The sequence below is a fragment of the Calypte anna genome, chromosome W (genome assembly GCF_003957555.1).
Source record: "Calypte anna isolate BGI_N300 chromosome W, bCalAnn1_v1.p, whole genome shotgun sequence".
Taxonomy (NCBI): domain Eukaryota; kingdom Metazoa; phylum Chordata; class Aves; order Apodiformes; family Trochilidae; genus Calypte; species Calypte anna.
The window spans coordinates 20,301,595-20,317,962 of record NC_044276.1 but is presented as its reverse complement, the minus strand read 5'-3'; the positions used below and the strand labels follow the sequence as shown (position 1 = coordinate 20,317,962).

At 42.2% G+C, this 16,368-nt stretch overlaps 1 protein-coding gene across 1 annotated transcript in view; it reads left to right on the top strand.

Moving 5' to 3' along the window:
* Positions 1 to 2,035: 2,035 nt before the first annotated feature.
* Positions 2,036 to 16,368, top strand: part of LOC103534790 (collagen type IV alpha-3-binding protein-like) — a 204,049-nt gene continuing 189,716 nt past the window's right edge. Inside the window, exon 1 of the mRNA XM_030468387.1 lies at positions 2,036 to 2,412. Coding sequence (XP_030324247.1) covers positions 2,317 to 2,412 — 96 coding nt within the window. The 5' untranslated portion in view covers positions 2,036 to 2,316. The remainder of the gene's footprint in view (positions 2,413 to 16,368) is intronic.

The window sequence follows — 16,368 nt, the reverse complement described above, 5'->3', positions numbered from 1 at the left end:
AAATAGTTATGTTGCAAATAGCAAAAGAATTATTAAATACTCCTTTTAATATTATTTTTATTAATTTAGGATGGTTAAAACAAGAATCTAAATTAAATAGTTTTTGCAATTTCTATGAAACTCAAAAAAGCCTCCAATACCATTTCATCAAAATCTGACACCTCATTTACTATAGTATAAGCTTAAAATAAACTTCCTATTTTTTCTCAATTAAAGAGTTTTAGACATTCTTTTATTTAAAATATTTTATTCTTATTTTAGCAAGAACAAAATATAACAGCTACTACACATACAAATGTTGAGAATGAGTGAAGGGATAACTTCAGGAATACTGTCTTTATGTAGGTTGCATCAGAAGAAAATAACCATTACCTTTAATTTTAATGACAAAGTGTCACGGTTTAATGCTGGGCCAGCAATTTAAACGAATGACAGATGCTCTCCATTAACCCTCCTCCCCTATAGGGAAGAATGAGAGAACACTACTTATTCCTCTCACTGCATAGAAGTATCTTCGAGGATATGCATGCAACTGTTCAAGTGACCATCATTAAAAGAACTAAAACCCAGTTAATGCACCTTGATATAGAAATTAATGTATTTCTAACTGTTTAGGACACTCATTCTCAGTGCTGTATTAATTATAAATGTCTTTATACCAGAGACTTTGAGCTAGTACTAATATTATTTAACATTTAGCTGATGCACAAATGGAGAATACATATTATAAATAGTTATGTCGGTGCAATGAGCTCTTTAAAAAATAATAAACCCTCAGTGGAAACTTTCAAGCATAACAACATGAAAAAATTACACAATGATTTGTCACAAGAAGGAAGTTAGAGAAAATACAATTTTACAACACTGCTCCTACAATATAACCAGATGCGTGCATTCCAAAACTTAAGTTTCCTCAACTAACGCTATTCAACACCTTTTTTTTTTCCCTCGCAAGAAATCACGAGGATAGGTCAGTCCTTCCCAATCCACTAAATCTGTTCATAAACTAAGAAGTGATACATTCAACTACTATTTTTTTTCTGCAAATATTTCTCCACCCATAAATATCGACAAGGATACATATCTCTGGCGGGGTTCTGGAAAAAAAAATTATCGTTATGTTCCCTAAACTGTGAAAATATTAGGCAAATAAAACGATACCGATATCTCACAGCAGAGGCAGACTGCTGACTGCCACTTTCCGTTCTGTTCATAATATACCTCTGGGCTGAGCCGGTGAAGCAGAACGAAAGTGAGAGGCGCCTTAGCAGCTAGGAAAGACCAGGCTGCTGACCCCACTCACAAAGCATGGTTCCTTGGCACAGCGCACTTAACCCGCAATCGCCGCCGCCTGCAGGGCGAAAGCTTCAACAGCCTCTTCGCCCCGCGGCCCAAGAGAGCAGTGCAAAGTGCCCGCCAGCCCCACGCAGACGTCACCTGCGGCGGGGTGCCCGGCCTCCCAAGTCTCACTCGGTAGCCGGCAGCACTTCCCATCTCCCCCTTCCTACGGCCTCCGTAGCCACCATTTTTGGGTGGAAAGCGATACCGAGGAAAAGCGATACCACTTCTCTCACGCTATAAAGCAAGCAGAGCCGGAGAAACGGTTCACCTTACTAAAGAATGGGTCCTCCCTCACCGACTCCCCCCCAAAAAAAACAACCAACCAACCAAAAACAATAAAACAAGAAAAGAAAAAAAGAACAAACAATAAAACAAACACCACCCTAAGGAGCACCGCATCCTTCGCCCGGCAGGAGAGGGAATGGAGTTCTTTACCTCATCGGGCTGCAGAAGCGAAACTCACCGACAGCGCCACAGAAACGACGAAACCAAGATGGCTGCCAACTGCTGACAGAAGGGAGGCAGTCACTGCAGCGGACTACATTTCTTAAGATACAATTGTGACGAGGCTTACCGCTGCATGAAAGACTACAACTCCCAACAGGCACCGCGCGGCCCAGCTAGCGGAGCTGGGAGGGAAGGCGGGGGGGCGGAGCTGGTAAATAGCGACACAGAGACCCCATCTCGTGTAAGATGGTGGTGGCGGCTGCGGTTTAAGTGGAGTGCACGGCAGGTAGACGCGTGCTCGTCCCTTCTATGTTGTGGCTATTTCCGCGGGTAGAGGCCGTAGAGTTACGGTGAGGGAGAAGCCCGAGCTTACGTGCCTCGGCGCCGGCCGGTCTCTGGCACGGGCGAGTAGCATTGGTGGAACTGCGGGTAGTGTTGCTCAGGTAAAGCGCGTTGCTCCCGTCCCTTCAGCCGAAGAAGGCTGAGGCTGTTGTGGGCGGAGGTCACTCGGTTCTTCCCTGCTCAGTTATGTCGGACAATCAGAGTTGGAATTCTTCCGGCTCCGAAGAGGACTCTGAGACCGAGCTCGGGCTGCCTGTTGAGCTCTGTGGGGTGCTCAGCAAGGTAAGCTGCCTTTCCTCCTCCCCGCAGCCTGTACCTGGCGGTTTCTCGCTTCCCTTCTCCGCGCTGCACTACACCTTCCCGCAGCTAGCCGAGGGCCGTCAGCTCCGTTCGCCTGTCTCCTCCTTCTTTCGCCGCTCTGAACATACAGGCCGAGGCTTCCGCCTTCCCCGGCGCCAGTGGAGGGTCTTGGTGGGGGTGTGGGGGGTGCCGGCGTGGCCAAGGCAGCCACCACCTGACGCCGGGGAACCTGCGAAACAGCCGCTCCCTCGTCCTTGGATGAGGATAGTAGAGGGGCTCGCGTACTCAACCCCGCATCTGCGTAGCGCCTGCCCGCTCCTCCGCCTCCGAGAGGCGGCGTGAGCATACACTGTCTCCGGAAAGAGACGCGTGTGCGGCTTCAACCCTTGCTGGGCGGCTGAGGTGGCGTCGGCGACCAGCCCGGGAGCCCTTGCCGCACTCTGCCGCAACCCCTGTACCGAGCCCGCTGGATGCCTGGCGTGAGCTTCCGGAGAGCGAGGCCTGCGAGGTTGTGGCCGAGTGCGTACGGGGAGGGTGTCTCCCCCACACTTCTCAGGTTCCTGACCGAAGCTGGCGGCAGGCCCGGGTGCGGGTTGGGGCCATGGCCTCCCGCTCCGCTTCCCGGGAGCTCCTGAAGGCAGACGCAGCCTGTGGTCGCTTCCCAGAAGGCCGTACAACCTTTAGTCCAAGTATCAAAACAGGGCGATAAAATACCCTTGCAACAAGAGATATGCGAGGTGGGGAGGAGCAGAAGGAAAATGGCACTAAAGCTTGTTTTCCCCTTCTAAAAATAAAAACTTTTTGCTATTTTATCAGTGATGATAAAAGATGACTTGAAGTTGGTGTTGGATTGTATTGGGAAGTTAGGAGTGCTTAAAAGTTTAATATTGAATGAAAGCTTTTTTTTTTAACAAAAGTACATAATATTGAAATATCTTCAGAAATGAAGCACTGTGTTCAATTTCTTTCATTTTCTACACAAGAAGGTAGACACAGGTAATGGAATATTGAGATCATAAATGTTAAAAATGACTGAGACTCAATATTCTGTTAATGGTTTAATTTAATTAATAAATTGAAATTGCAGTGAGCAAAATAGCGCTGGGTGCATGGGGAGTCTCTGCTCCGCTCACACGCATGCTTCTAAAACTCTAGAATTACCTTACATTGATTACAATTCTATGAATATTAAAAAGAGGTGGGTTTACATATATATTCATAGGGATTACATCATGTTATTACATTATTCATGATAGGCAGAGTCCTCTCTTGGGGAGATACGGGGGGGGGGGGGGGGGGTGTGTCGTCAGGGGGTCTTTGGATGAAGTAAGAAGTCTTCCTCAAACTTGAACCCTTTACCTTTCTTGTTTTCGTCAACTTCATTATCTTGTTACAGAGCAAAATTAGACCCTAGCCATAATTTTTCCCTTATCTGCTGGTTGTGGCATTTTTATGTTGTCTCTGTGCAGATGTTCGCATTCTTTTGGTGCCTAGTTAGCCTTGGCAGTGCCTTGTTTTAAGAACAAGGCCTATGCTTCAATTATCGCCGAGACAGAAGTTAGTCTTGTTAAGGCCTTGTGTTGCTTACACTGTTTTTGTGGAAAATTATAGGTCTCAATTGCTTTGTCTAGCCCCATATTCACTTTCTTCTTAGTTTAATTCTGAATTTACTGGTTAGGAATACAAATTCATTATCATAATATATCACAATCTCCCATTTTCTTTTTTATAACCATTATGAATTTGTATTCCTTTTAATCACTCTCTTCCTCAGAACTTGAGGATACACAGGTATGACACAAGTTGCACCCATACTTACAAGATTCACATTACATGGATCATTCTTGCCATGTAAACACCATTTACAGGAACACAAATCGATATCATCATCTTCCTCCTCTTCTTGATATTCCTCACCTGTATTTACCACTAACTATTTAAGGGTTTCATTTTTTTACTTTTTGGACTGCTGATTGGGCAAATTGTGTCATACAAGGTATTAAACATGGTCTAATTAACAATCCCAAAAGTCCCCAACACCACAATCCCAATTTTTACCAGCCAATCACCTCCCAGGAAATTGTTCCAAATTCCTTCCAAATTTACTCCTGTCCAAGGCTTAACTGGAACGTGTGCAATTTTCTTCATTTCCTGTACCAGTTCCTGTACAGCTTTTCTTTCATCATCTATTTCCAAGCAGCAATTAGATTGAATTCCCACACACACACATCTCTTTCTTGTGCTAACAAATAATCTAAAGCTAAGCTATTGATATAAAGAGGTTCTCATTGGTATATTCTGTTTCTCAACTAGCTCTGAAGCATCCCCTGTTGTAAATAAAACAATTTCTACCACAGCTTATAATCTAATGATTCTATTGAGCATATAACAATTAGTGACATTTGAAGATTTAGCAATGTTTTCAGCTAAATTTAAAAAGTTTTTTAGCACTTGTGGGAATTTCATATTTCACCTCAGTTTCCAATTCATGATAAAATGAGTTAAAAAGCAACCTGTGCTATATGGATTCCTTAATTCGCTCAGTAAATGTTACATAAATCACAGCTCCTGGATCATAACCAGATGCATATATTTTTATCCCAAATTTCACCTCCAAATCTTTCCAATGTTGAGGGTTTAGAATGGTTAGATTTAGAGGGTTACAAGCATGAGCAGTATAGTCTTTCTGTACTTCTTCTTTTTCAATTCCTTTATGGGTAGTGGCCACACATTGACTGCAAATTTTGGCCAAGGTGGATGCTAGTATCCCCATCAAAATCAAAAAGGGTCCGGTAGTGTGGGAAAAAAGTCTGCGGAGGCTTAAGGATTCCATGTACACATCAATATGATTGTATGAAATTGTTTTTTAACAACTTGTGCTCACTTATATAGAGAAGTCTTGTTTACCCCATCATATCATGCAGGTGGCTTTGTGTTCCAATTACACATTCCATTCTCACGGAACCACTCTTCTCACATAATTATTTTCCTCTTCTGCTGCCAATTAGTTATCTCTTTCCCATTAGCTCATTTTTAGAAAACCTCTAGCTAGGCCTCAATAACCATTACGCCAATGTAGCCTAAGCTGAAGTAAATCAGGATTGCTCACAACCTGTATATTTCTGAACTGTTTCCCCAACACGGTAGGGATCATATTGCTTAGTGGTCACAGCCCAGAGGGGTTGCAGCCCTTGGCAGACCTTCTTCAGCTGCAGCTTCTATGTCCCATCCGGTCTTGCCCCTTTTCCTGTGATGGGCCAAATTGGAAAACTTAAGATAATTTAGTTTTCTCCTGACTCCACCTTATGGTATTTGTCCTTTGTGTCTCCACTCCCTTCTTCCCTTCCCTTCCCTGTTCCTTTAGAATATTATTTACTTTTTTTTTTTTTTTTAACAAAATTTTATCTAAATTTATCTAAATTTGTGGAGTTACTATATGAAATTCCCCAATTACTTATCTGCTTATGTTCTTTTCAGTGTGATTTTCGGTTCCCCAGGCTGGGAGGTGATCTTTCACTCCTTTACTGGTCCTTTAACTCCAGAGGCATGTGTCCACCCTTTCTCAGCAGTACGGACAGCAGTATCTGTAGTTAATAAGACAAGGAAAGGTCCTTCCCAGAGAGGGGATAAGCTTTCTTTTGATGTATTGCAAGTCCCAAGGGGGGGTGTGTTTGCACCAACATTCCTATTTCCTTTAACTCAACCATTTTCCCAAAATTTCTATGTATTTTCTGATACTTGTATTCTCTATTATATCATGTTTTATTGGCATTCCCCAACAATAAGACATCCCATATAACATTTCATATGGTGATAATCGAGTTTCACTTTGTGGTTTTGTTCTTGTACTTAAGAGTGCCAATGGTAGACATCTTATCCAAGGCATTTGGGTTTCAAGCATTAATTTTGCCAATTGTTGCTTAATAGTTTGATTCATTCTTTCCACCCTGTCCGAGCTTTGCGGGTACCAAAGAGTATGATAATCTCAATGGATACCCAAAGATTTGCATATTAATTTAATTATTTTTGAAGTAAAATGTGTGCCTTGGTCAGAGTCGATACCAAAAGTTACTCCATATCTAGGTATTGCCTGATCCAAAAAAAACCCCTTTACCACCGTCTGTGCCGTAGCTCTCACTACCAGGTAAGCTTCTACCCAGTGTGTTAAATGACCCACTATTACCAATATCTGATTCTTCCTACTTTAGGTAATTCAATTTGTTTTTTCTCAAAAGGCCTGTGGGCAGTTTTTCTTCCTCCCATGGCTACGTGTTTAAATATTTTCCTATTAATTTTTTGACAAGTTAAACATCCTGGTGTACACTTTTGGTAACATCTTTCGTCCATCAGGCAGCATCCATTTACCCTGTTCCAATTTTGGCCCCTATCTTTTCGAATTTTGACACTTCTTCAGGGGTGAATCTTTTGGTCCTTGATATGATATGGTGAGGTAAATGCAATGTGGCAAATGTGTGGTACAACAGACAGTTTACCACCCCCCATAGACACATGTTAAAAATTTATTGTCTTTTGAGCCAGGAAAGACATGCAGCGGGAAGAACTGTTGCCAGGCAGGGCGCGGTTTCCAATTGCTCCTTAATAGAAACCTCGGAGACGGAATCGGCCTGCTAAAAAAGCACAGACTGCAAAAAGAGCCACACTACATAAGATGACCACATGAAATGGGATATATTTATATATTCTCAACTAACAGATTTTTACCCCAAGCTTAACTAGCTTCTGTTTTGTATCATGCACCTAAAGATAGGACTGCTAATCAGGTCGCCTCCAGGTACATAGTCAAGACAAAGATAATACATTTAGCAAGGTAACAAGGACTGAAAGATAGTAATAAATAAAAGAGAAGTTCCTGGGATGACAAAATCTGTGTGTCATCTTTAGCAAGTCTGTGTGCCAGTGATTTATGAAAAAAAAAACAAAAACAAAGAAACAAACAAAAAAACCCAGAACCCCTTTTTGCTGTATAAAAACTCCAAGGGAAAAGGGGAAGGTGCAGCTCTCTCTCTCTCCCCCTTTCTCTCTCGCCACTGTACCCCCCCTCTCCAGCCAGAGGACAGGGCCCCTGGACGGTGATAAAACTTAATTGCTCTCTTGTTTTTCTTTCCTTTTCTTAACAACTCTCTTCCCCGGAGTGACTAATTTGTGTAAATTTTCTCCTCTTGTAAACTTGTTCCCCCCCCTTTTTTTTTTTTTTTTTCTCTCTCTTAAAGGTGGTGTTATTGTTTCCTTTCCCTAAAATAAATCTTTGTCATTTGCTTAAATCATAAAGCCTGTTATTTTTGTAAATTCATGCAAGGTCTATGAGTAATGGCTAATTTTTCCTCACAATCAAAATATAAAATAATATACTGCATATCCAGATTTTCTTTTTCCTTCTATTACTCGGGAGGATCTGTCTACAAATAATTTTTCTCCCTTCTCCAGTTCGGTATCACTTAAATCTAATCTCACTTTCATTTGGGTTTCTATTACTTGTAGGCAATCATGCTGTAATTTCTCTGATGGTTCCCCAAACAGAAATTGTGCAGGACTCTGCACTGAAGTTGTTTTAAGTTCCAAATTAGGAGAGTCTATTGATATGGTTTTGCATTTCAGGAGTTGGCTATCTGTCAGCCACTTTTCCGCCTTCTGCTGTAAAACACCTCTAACATTATGGGGGGGTGTATACTTTCAGTGGTGCACTAAAGGCAACTTTCTGTGCTTCTTCTATAAGTAATGCAGTTGCCACCAGAGCCTGTAAACAGGCTGGCCAACAGACTCATGGGGTCTAATAATTTTGAGCCGTATCTTACAGGGTTTTTTTTTTTTTTTTTTTTTTTTTTATTCCTGCCCAATCTTGAGTAAGCACCCCATAAGCTGTCAGATTTGATACGTTGACAAATAGGGAAAATGATTTTTTTTCAGGTTGGGGAGGCTCAATACTGGAGCTTGTATTAATGTTCTTTTTGTTTCTTCTAATTTCTGATCGTCTCTTTCCGACCATCCGATTTCATTATTTGTCAACTTCTCATACAAGAATTTTACCTTTTCACTATAACTTTCAATCCACAGTCTGCAATATCCTAGTAATCCCAGTAATTGTCTAATTTCCTTTTTAGTTTCTGGGGGTCTTAGAGCAAGTATTCCTGATAGCCTATCAGGATCCAGTTTCTTTTGACCTTTGCTTGGCCAATGTCCTAAATACTTTACTTCTTGCTCCACAAATTGCAATTTTGACTTTGACACTTTTAGTCCCTTTTTCCCCAAGAAGTTTAATAATCTGATAGTAACTTCCCGAGTTTCTTTTTCAGTTTCCCCAGCTATTAATAGATCATCCACATATTGTAGCAACCTCACATTCTCGGGCATTTCAAAATCTTGTAACAGCTTCTCTAAAGCCTGCCCAAATAAATTAGGTGATTCTGTTAATCCCTGCGGTAACACAGTCTACCTTAACTGCTGCCTTCTCCCTGTCGATGGATCCTCCCACTCAAAAGCAAAATAGTCTCTAGACTTTACATGAAAAGGGCAAGCCCAAAATGAATCTTTTAAATCTATTACACTGTACCAAATATATTGGGGAGAAATGTGACTTCATAAAGTATAAGGATTTGCTACCACTGGGAATTTAGTGATGACCCTATGATTTACTGCTCTTTAAAGCCTGCACCATCCGGTATGTTCCATTGGATTTCTTTACAGGCAGAATTGGTGTATTATGCGGGAACATGTGAGGTTCCAAAGTCCCTTATTCTAAAAGCCTATCTACAGTAGGCTTTAACCCTTTCCATCCCTCCATTGAAATAGGGTATTGTTTAATCTTGCTTGGGTTATGTGGATCCATTATTTGAACTTCTATTGGATCCATATCTATCTTCCCAATCTCTCCCTCTGTATACCATTGTCCAGGTTTGGGCAAAAAAACCGTGACAACCATACTGAGGGATCAATTGTTTCTTCATCCCTTTCTGTCAGAGTACATAAATTAACTTGTAACTTTTCTCCATCAGTTTGGATATTTATGTTTAATTTCATGATCAAATCTCTGCCTAATAAATTGTACTCTGCCTCTCCCTCAACAACTCTTCCAAGCCCCTATCGGGCCAATCTTCTAATTTCTCCAGCTTTTTCCTAATGTCTGTGAAAGCTTTCCCATATCCTTTTTAAAACTTCTAACATCACTTGTATTAAGGGGAGCTGTCACAAATCCTAATCCTCCTTGATTCCCACTGAGTGGTACTTCCCTTAAGGGGTACGTTAAAGCAGTCTCGTGCTGCTTCTCTCAATTGACTGCTCACCTTTCGTTGACGGAGAAGGTGACAGAAGTATTGCCAGTGCCGGCAGAGCAACTGACAGTGGATTGTGCAAACGTGGAGGAGGCAGACGGTCTAAAGGTTCTCATTTTTCTTTATCTTTGCTTTTCTTTTCATTCTCCTCCTCTCTAGGTTTTAATGTGAGGAGGGGCACTGTAGGTAAAGTAGAATTCTGGATCCATAAGTATGCATAGTCACTTTCTTCCTGTGAAAATGGTTTTGGCCAAGTTGTCATGCAATATTGCACTAATTCCATTTTAGTTTTTCCTTTTCTTTTTTCCCTTACTATCCAAATATTTAATCATAAGACCTAAAGGACTCTCCGGAGGAATATCTGGTACCTGACTAGAACTCTTCGAACTCTGTCCCATAATATGAGCATTTTACTAGTGGCAATCCTCTCGCCCTTGGTTGCTTCAATAAGAGTGTCTTGCAGGTGGCTTAAATACCTTATCACCCACCCACAAATCCTATAGGAATCGCTTCGGTCCTTCACTGGCCAAGTCCCTCGCGGGAGATTGTAACCGTGGTTAGAAGACCTCCACAATCGCTCCGGAACCAGGTTCCATCTCAGTCCATCCCATAAGCATCATACTTGGTATAAATTTGAGGGGTCACAAGGGTCAAGCCCCTTCACCTTCCTCCCGCCTTCTTTGGCATCTTGGGAGGATTCTGTACGTTTGTTTGCCTTTAGTCTCGATCTGTGCCATCCTGAATCTGTGTTCCTGCCTTCAGCTCCCAACTGCTGCTGACCCAAGGAGTCCATCCTGGGCTTTTGCAGGGCCTGCCCTGCAACCTCAGTGGTAACATGAGTGTTATGGGGGAGGAAGGGGGGGAGATGAATGTTGTATCATTTTTCTGTATATTTGAGTGTGTGTGTGTATATCTACCTATATATATAGATAGATATATTTTTCTTCCTTGGCTGGTCTGGTTGCAACCTTTGTTCATCCTATCTCATCCAGTTGTGTCCTCTATCAGTCCAGTCTTGTCCAGTAGTGTCCCTTGGCTGGTCCGGATACATCCTTGGCTGGTTTGGTTGCTCTTGTCCTTGGCTGGCTGGTCTTGTCTTTCCTAATGTTCAGGCTGTCCTTTTCTGCTATTGTCTTAGTCTGGTCTTGTCCATGTCATGTCCTTGGCTCGCCTTGTCCCTGGCTGGCTGGTCTCATCTGGTCTTCTCTGGTCTGTTCAGTCTGGACTATTCTGGTCGGTCTGTCCTTGGCTGATCTTATCTGGTCTTGTCCTAGGCTGGATAGTCCTACCTGGTCTGTTCTTCTCTGGTTTGTTCAGTCTTGATTTTACTGGCTGGTCACAGTTGTCACGGGCCAGTCAGCCTGCCCTTGTCTTGATACCTGGCGGTTTGGTCTGTCGTTGTCTGGGTCCTTAGCAGCTTGGTCTGTCCTTGTCTTGGTCCTTGCTGGATCTGTCTGTCTGTAGCTTCTCGGTCTGTCCTTGGCTGATCAGTTGGTCCTTGTCTTGGTCCCTGGCTGCTCCATCTGTACCTGGCGGCTCAGTCTGTCCTTGTATTGGTTCTTTGCTGCTTGGTCTGTCCCTGGCTGTATGGTCTGTCCTTGTCTTGGTCCCTCGCTGCTCGGTTTCCTTGTCTTGGTCATTGTTGGCTTTTTCTGTCCTTGGCTTCACGGTCTGTCCCTGTCGGCAGGGTCTGTTCTTGTCTTGGTTTCTCAGTCTGTCCTGATCTTGGTCCCTGGCTTCTCGGTCTGCCCCTGTCTTGGTTCTTGTCTTCTCGGTCTGTCCTTGTCTTGGTCCCTGGCTCCTTTGTCTGTCCTTGCCTTGCTCTCTGGCTTCTTTTTCTCTCCTTTTCTTTTCTTCCTCTCTGGTTGGTCTCTCCTTGTCTTGGTCCTTGCTGGCTCTGTCTGTCCTTGGCTTCATGGTCTATCCCTGGCTGCTCGGTCTGCCCATGTCTTGGTCCCTGCCTGCTCGTTCTGTCTTTGTATTGGGTCTCTGGCTGCTTGCTCTGTCTGTCTTTGTCCCTGGCTGCTCAGTGTGTCCCTGGCTGCTTAGTCTGTCCTTGTCTTGGTGTCTTGCTGCTTGGTCTGTTCTGGGCTGCTCGGACTGTCCTTTTCTTGGACCCTGGCTGCTCAGTCTCTCCTTGTCTTGGTTCTGTGCTTCTTGGTCTGTCCCTGGCTGGTTGGTCTGTCCTTGACTTGGTCCCTGGCTTCTTTGTCGTTTTCTATTCGCCCTGTCTCTTTGGTCTCTCCTTGTCTTCGTTCCTGGCTGCTGGGTATTTCCTAGTTTTGGTCCTTGCTGTCTCTGTCTGTCCTTGGCTTCATGGCCTATCTGTGTCAGCTTGCTCTGTTCTTGTCTTGGTTCTTGGTTTCTCAGTCTGTCCTGATCTTTTTCTCTGGCAGCTCGGTCTGTCCTTGTCTCGGTCCCTGTGGGAAAACAGTCTGCGGAGGCTTAAGGATTCCATGTGCACATCAATATGATTGTATGAAATCGTTTATTAACAACTTGCACTCACTTTATATAGAGAAGCCTTGTTTACACCATCTTATCAAGCAGGTGGCTTTGTATTCCAATTACACATACCATTCTCATGGAACCTTCTTCTCACATAATTATTTTCTTCTTCTGTTGCCAATTAAGTTATCTCTTTCCCATTAGCTCATTCTCAGAAAGCCTCTAACTAGGCCTCAATAGCCATTAACCCAATGTGGCCTAAATTGAAGTAAGTCAGGATTGCTCACAACCTGTATATTTCTGAACTGTTTCCCCAACATATTCCCCTTTTTGTTTTTTGAGCAATTCTGACTTATTTCTTACGTAAGATAACACGCTAATGATGTATTGTCATATGCAGCTTAATAATGCAAAAGCAATAACAACATATATACTGATGCAAAAGCAATAATAACATACTAGTAATATGAAAGCAATAAAAACATATATAACTGATAAGCCTTGCCTAATTAAATCTGTAAGCCAACAAGCTAACTGGTATATTTTATGATTTTTATCAATTCTTACCAAAGGCTTTTCTTCTTGCTATGTATGATACAAATGAAACAGCAAGAAACCCAAATTTCAAATTTTCACTTATATTCTAGGCCTAATTGTTGCATTGACCAGTTTGATCACAAATGTTATTGATAACTCATTAGTGCTCTCATGAGGTCACGCTCTTTTTTCTTCTCATGAGGGTATATGCTCTTCCCTTTTCTCTCTCTCTCTTTTTTTTTTTTTTTTTATGATTGTAATGAAAATAGTTTTATTATCAAATCATGTGTTCTAATGGTTTCAAATTAAACTTGAAGAAATTTCTTTCTATTACACCACACCCTTGCACAGTATTTTGCAGTGCAGCTTTGCAGCTTTGAGCATCTTTTAAAGTCTTTTAAATAATAGATCAAATTATAATCAATGTGCCCATCAAAGTAAGTTGTTTTAAAATATCTGGAGTTTGCATAAAAGCAGAGTAGTGATGCAACCTAATTGAAGCCAAATTATTTCTATTTCATGGATAGCGAAAATCTCCTTTCAAAGAAAAGAAAATATCACTATCCTTTATGAGTAGCAGGTAACCCTCGAGTTACTGCTTACCAAAATTCAGGCCTGGACATTTGATGCCCAGAACAATGTAAAAATATTTCCCACTTCTGCTTCATATCTTTGAGAAGGCATTAGAAAAACTTTTCTTTTTTTGTCTTTCTAATGAGGCTATGTGGTGTCCTTTCCTCCCCCTCCCAGCAGGGCTCACAGCTACAGTATCTGCGGGGGCAGAGGCAGCACCTGCAGCTGTAGCAGCCTTGGTGGGAGAAATCGCCAGGCACACAAAGGGGGGTTGAAAAGAAGCCGCGGGGGAAAGAGGCAGGGGGGGCGGAAATTTCTTTCTCTCCGCAGGATTTCTTGGCCTCTGAAAAACATTCTCATGAATCTATCGTACTCCTTGCCAATATAAGAGAAAAATTTAACAACACCTACCGAAAACTCTAAAAACCAAAACACTATTACTACTAAAATCTAGCAGAATCAGCCTAAAATGAAATAAATCAATACAATCTCCCAAACCAAATACTTGTATCAGAAACATCATCACTGTGAATCCACATTTAAAGGCATTTGTTTCCATGGTCGAACCCATCTGCTCGGTACCCAACGCACTCCAGTTCCTATAAGTAAGCACATATAACCTCGACCAGTCAGTTTCACCTCTGCCGGCCCTTCCCATTGTCCAGTGATGGAATTCTTGAATTCCACCAAAATTTTGTGGGAAGGTTCCGAACCAAAGTCTGCTAAAGCTTTTTGGTGAATCAGTATCAGAGGTTCTGTACGTTCTCCTGTAAGGCGTAAATAGTTCATGACATATACAGCCTTACTTAACCGGTCCTGAGGAGGACTCCCTTCCTCCCCCCGTTTTTGTCTTTCAAGGAGTGTCTTTGGTACCGAATGGCAACGTTCCACTATTGCTTGACCCGTAGGGTTACGAGGAATACCAGTAACATGTCGAATACCCCATTGTCCACAAAACTGTCGAAAATGAGCAGAAGTATAAGCGGGGCCATTGTCCGTCTTAATAGAATGAGGTACTCCAAGAACAGCAAAGGATACATATAGATGTCTGATAACATGTTTCGTTGCCTCACCAGTCTGAGCAGAGGCCCAAACGGCCATGGAAATGTATCTATAATAACATGCACATATTTTAAGCATCCAAACTGTTGTACATGAGTGACATCCATTTGCCACAGTTCCAAGGATTTTTAACCTTTAGGATTGACTCCCATCCCAATACCAAGATCAACCTTTTGGCAATCAGGACAAGATTTCACAATTCCCTGGGCATCCCTCAGAGGTAAATGAAATTGCTTTGCTAGCACTTTAGCAGTTTGATGGAAAAATGCATGAGATTGTCGTTCTTGTGAAAAAACATCAACAGAAGGACCAGTCCACGCTGGTGCAACTAAATAGTCAGCTCGGTTATTACCAATAGCCAAACCTCGGTCACTAAGATGACTCCGGATATGAGTGATAAAATAAGGATGTTCTCTTTCTGCTAAGAGTCTTAATAACTTCTGCAATAAGAAATACAAATGCTTATTTGAAATTTCCTTCAAAATGGCATGATACATTCTCAAAACAATATCTACTACATAAAGTGAATCAGAGACTATATTTACAGCAGTATTATTCCACGTTTCAAAAACCCAAATAACCATGGTGAGTTCAAGGGTTTGCAAAGAGTCAAATGACTTCCCTTGAATTAAATGCTCTTTCCATTGCCCAGGTGTCTCCTCCCAGGTAACAACAGCTTTATGGGATTTTCTGCCAGCATCCGTAAAGACCGTTAAGCCGTCCACTGGACCGTCAGACAAAAAACTACATGACTCCCACTGCATGTTAGATAAAAGTGGTAACAAGCGATATGAGGGGTAAGAATTCGTTATTTCCCCACCAAACTGTGCCAAGGCTATTTGCAAGTCTGTGGAAGTTCGCAACAGCCAAACCAAATAGTCTTGCATAAGGGGCAAAATGATCTGTCCTGGGTCCACTCCAGCGATGTCTTGACATCGCGCTCTGCCCTTTATAACAATTTGAGATAAAACTGCAACTCTTGTTGTAATTGTTTTGTTTAAACGGATTGACAAAAAGATCCACTCTAAAATTCTTAAAGCTTGTGTTTTCTTAGCATCCCTTTGAGCTAATAACCCAAAAGGATGAACTCGATCTTGACCTGAATTTATTACCATTAACGTTATCGGCAACTCGGCTACAAAGCGAGATGCATGACACGTTAAAATTTTCTCCTGAATAACAGTCAAGGCCTTTTGATGTATGGGCTGTAACTCTCTTTTATCAGTCACATTAGACGTGGTACCCAAAAGATCAATCAAAGGCTGTAAATTATCATTAGTAATCCCACAAAGTGATCTTACCCATTGGATATCACCCACAAGTTTCTGTACATCACTTAAAGTATTAATTTCTGTTTTAAAAGCAACCTTCTGTGGCCGTACTGCACTCCCTGTTATTGTCCACCCCAGATATTTCCAAGGCTCGTGCTTCTGTACCTTTTCTGGGGCAATTTTTAAACCACGTTGTTCTACAATCTGTGTTACATGAGCTAAAACGTCATCGTGGTTGAGTGTTCTCCCTGCAATTAAAATGTCATCCATATAATGATAGATAATCAACTCAGGAAATTGCAATCGTAAAGGCTGTAGGGCCCAGGCAACATAATTCTGACACATTGTTGAGGAGTTCTTCATTCCCTGCGGTAATACAACCCAGTGATATCTTTGTGCTGGCTCAGCCTTATTAACAGAAGAAACTGAAAAAGCAAAACGTTCAGCATCATCTGGATGTAAAGGAATTGTAAAGAAACAATCTTTTAAATCTATTACCAACAGATCCCAATTTTCTGGTAACATTACCGGGGACGGTAGTCCAGGGTGTAACGCTCCCATATCCTCCATGACCGCATTGATAGCACGCAAGTCATGCAGTAAACGCCACTTTCCAGATTTTTTAGGAATTGTAAATATAGGCATATTCCATGGTGAGGTAGACGGTACAATATGTCCAGCCAGGAGTTGTTCTTGTACCAATTCCTTCACATGCTGCAGCCGTTCATTAGTTAGCGGCCACTGATCTATCCAGACAGGAT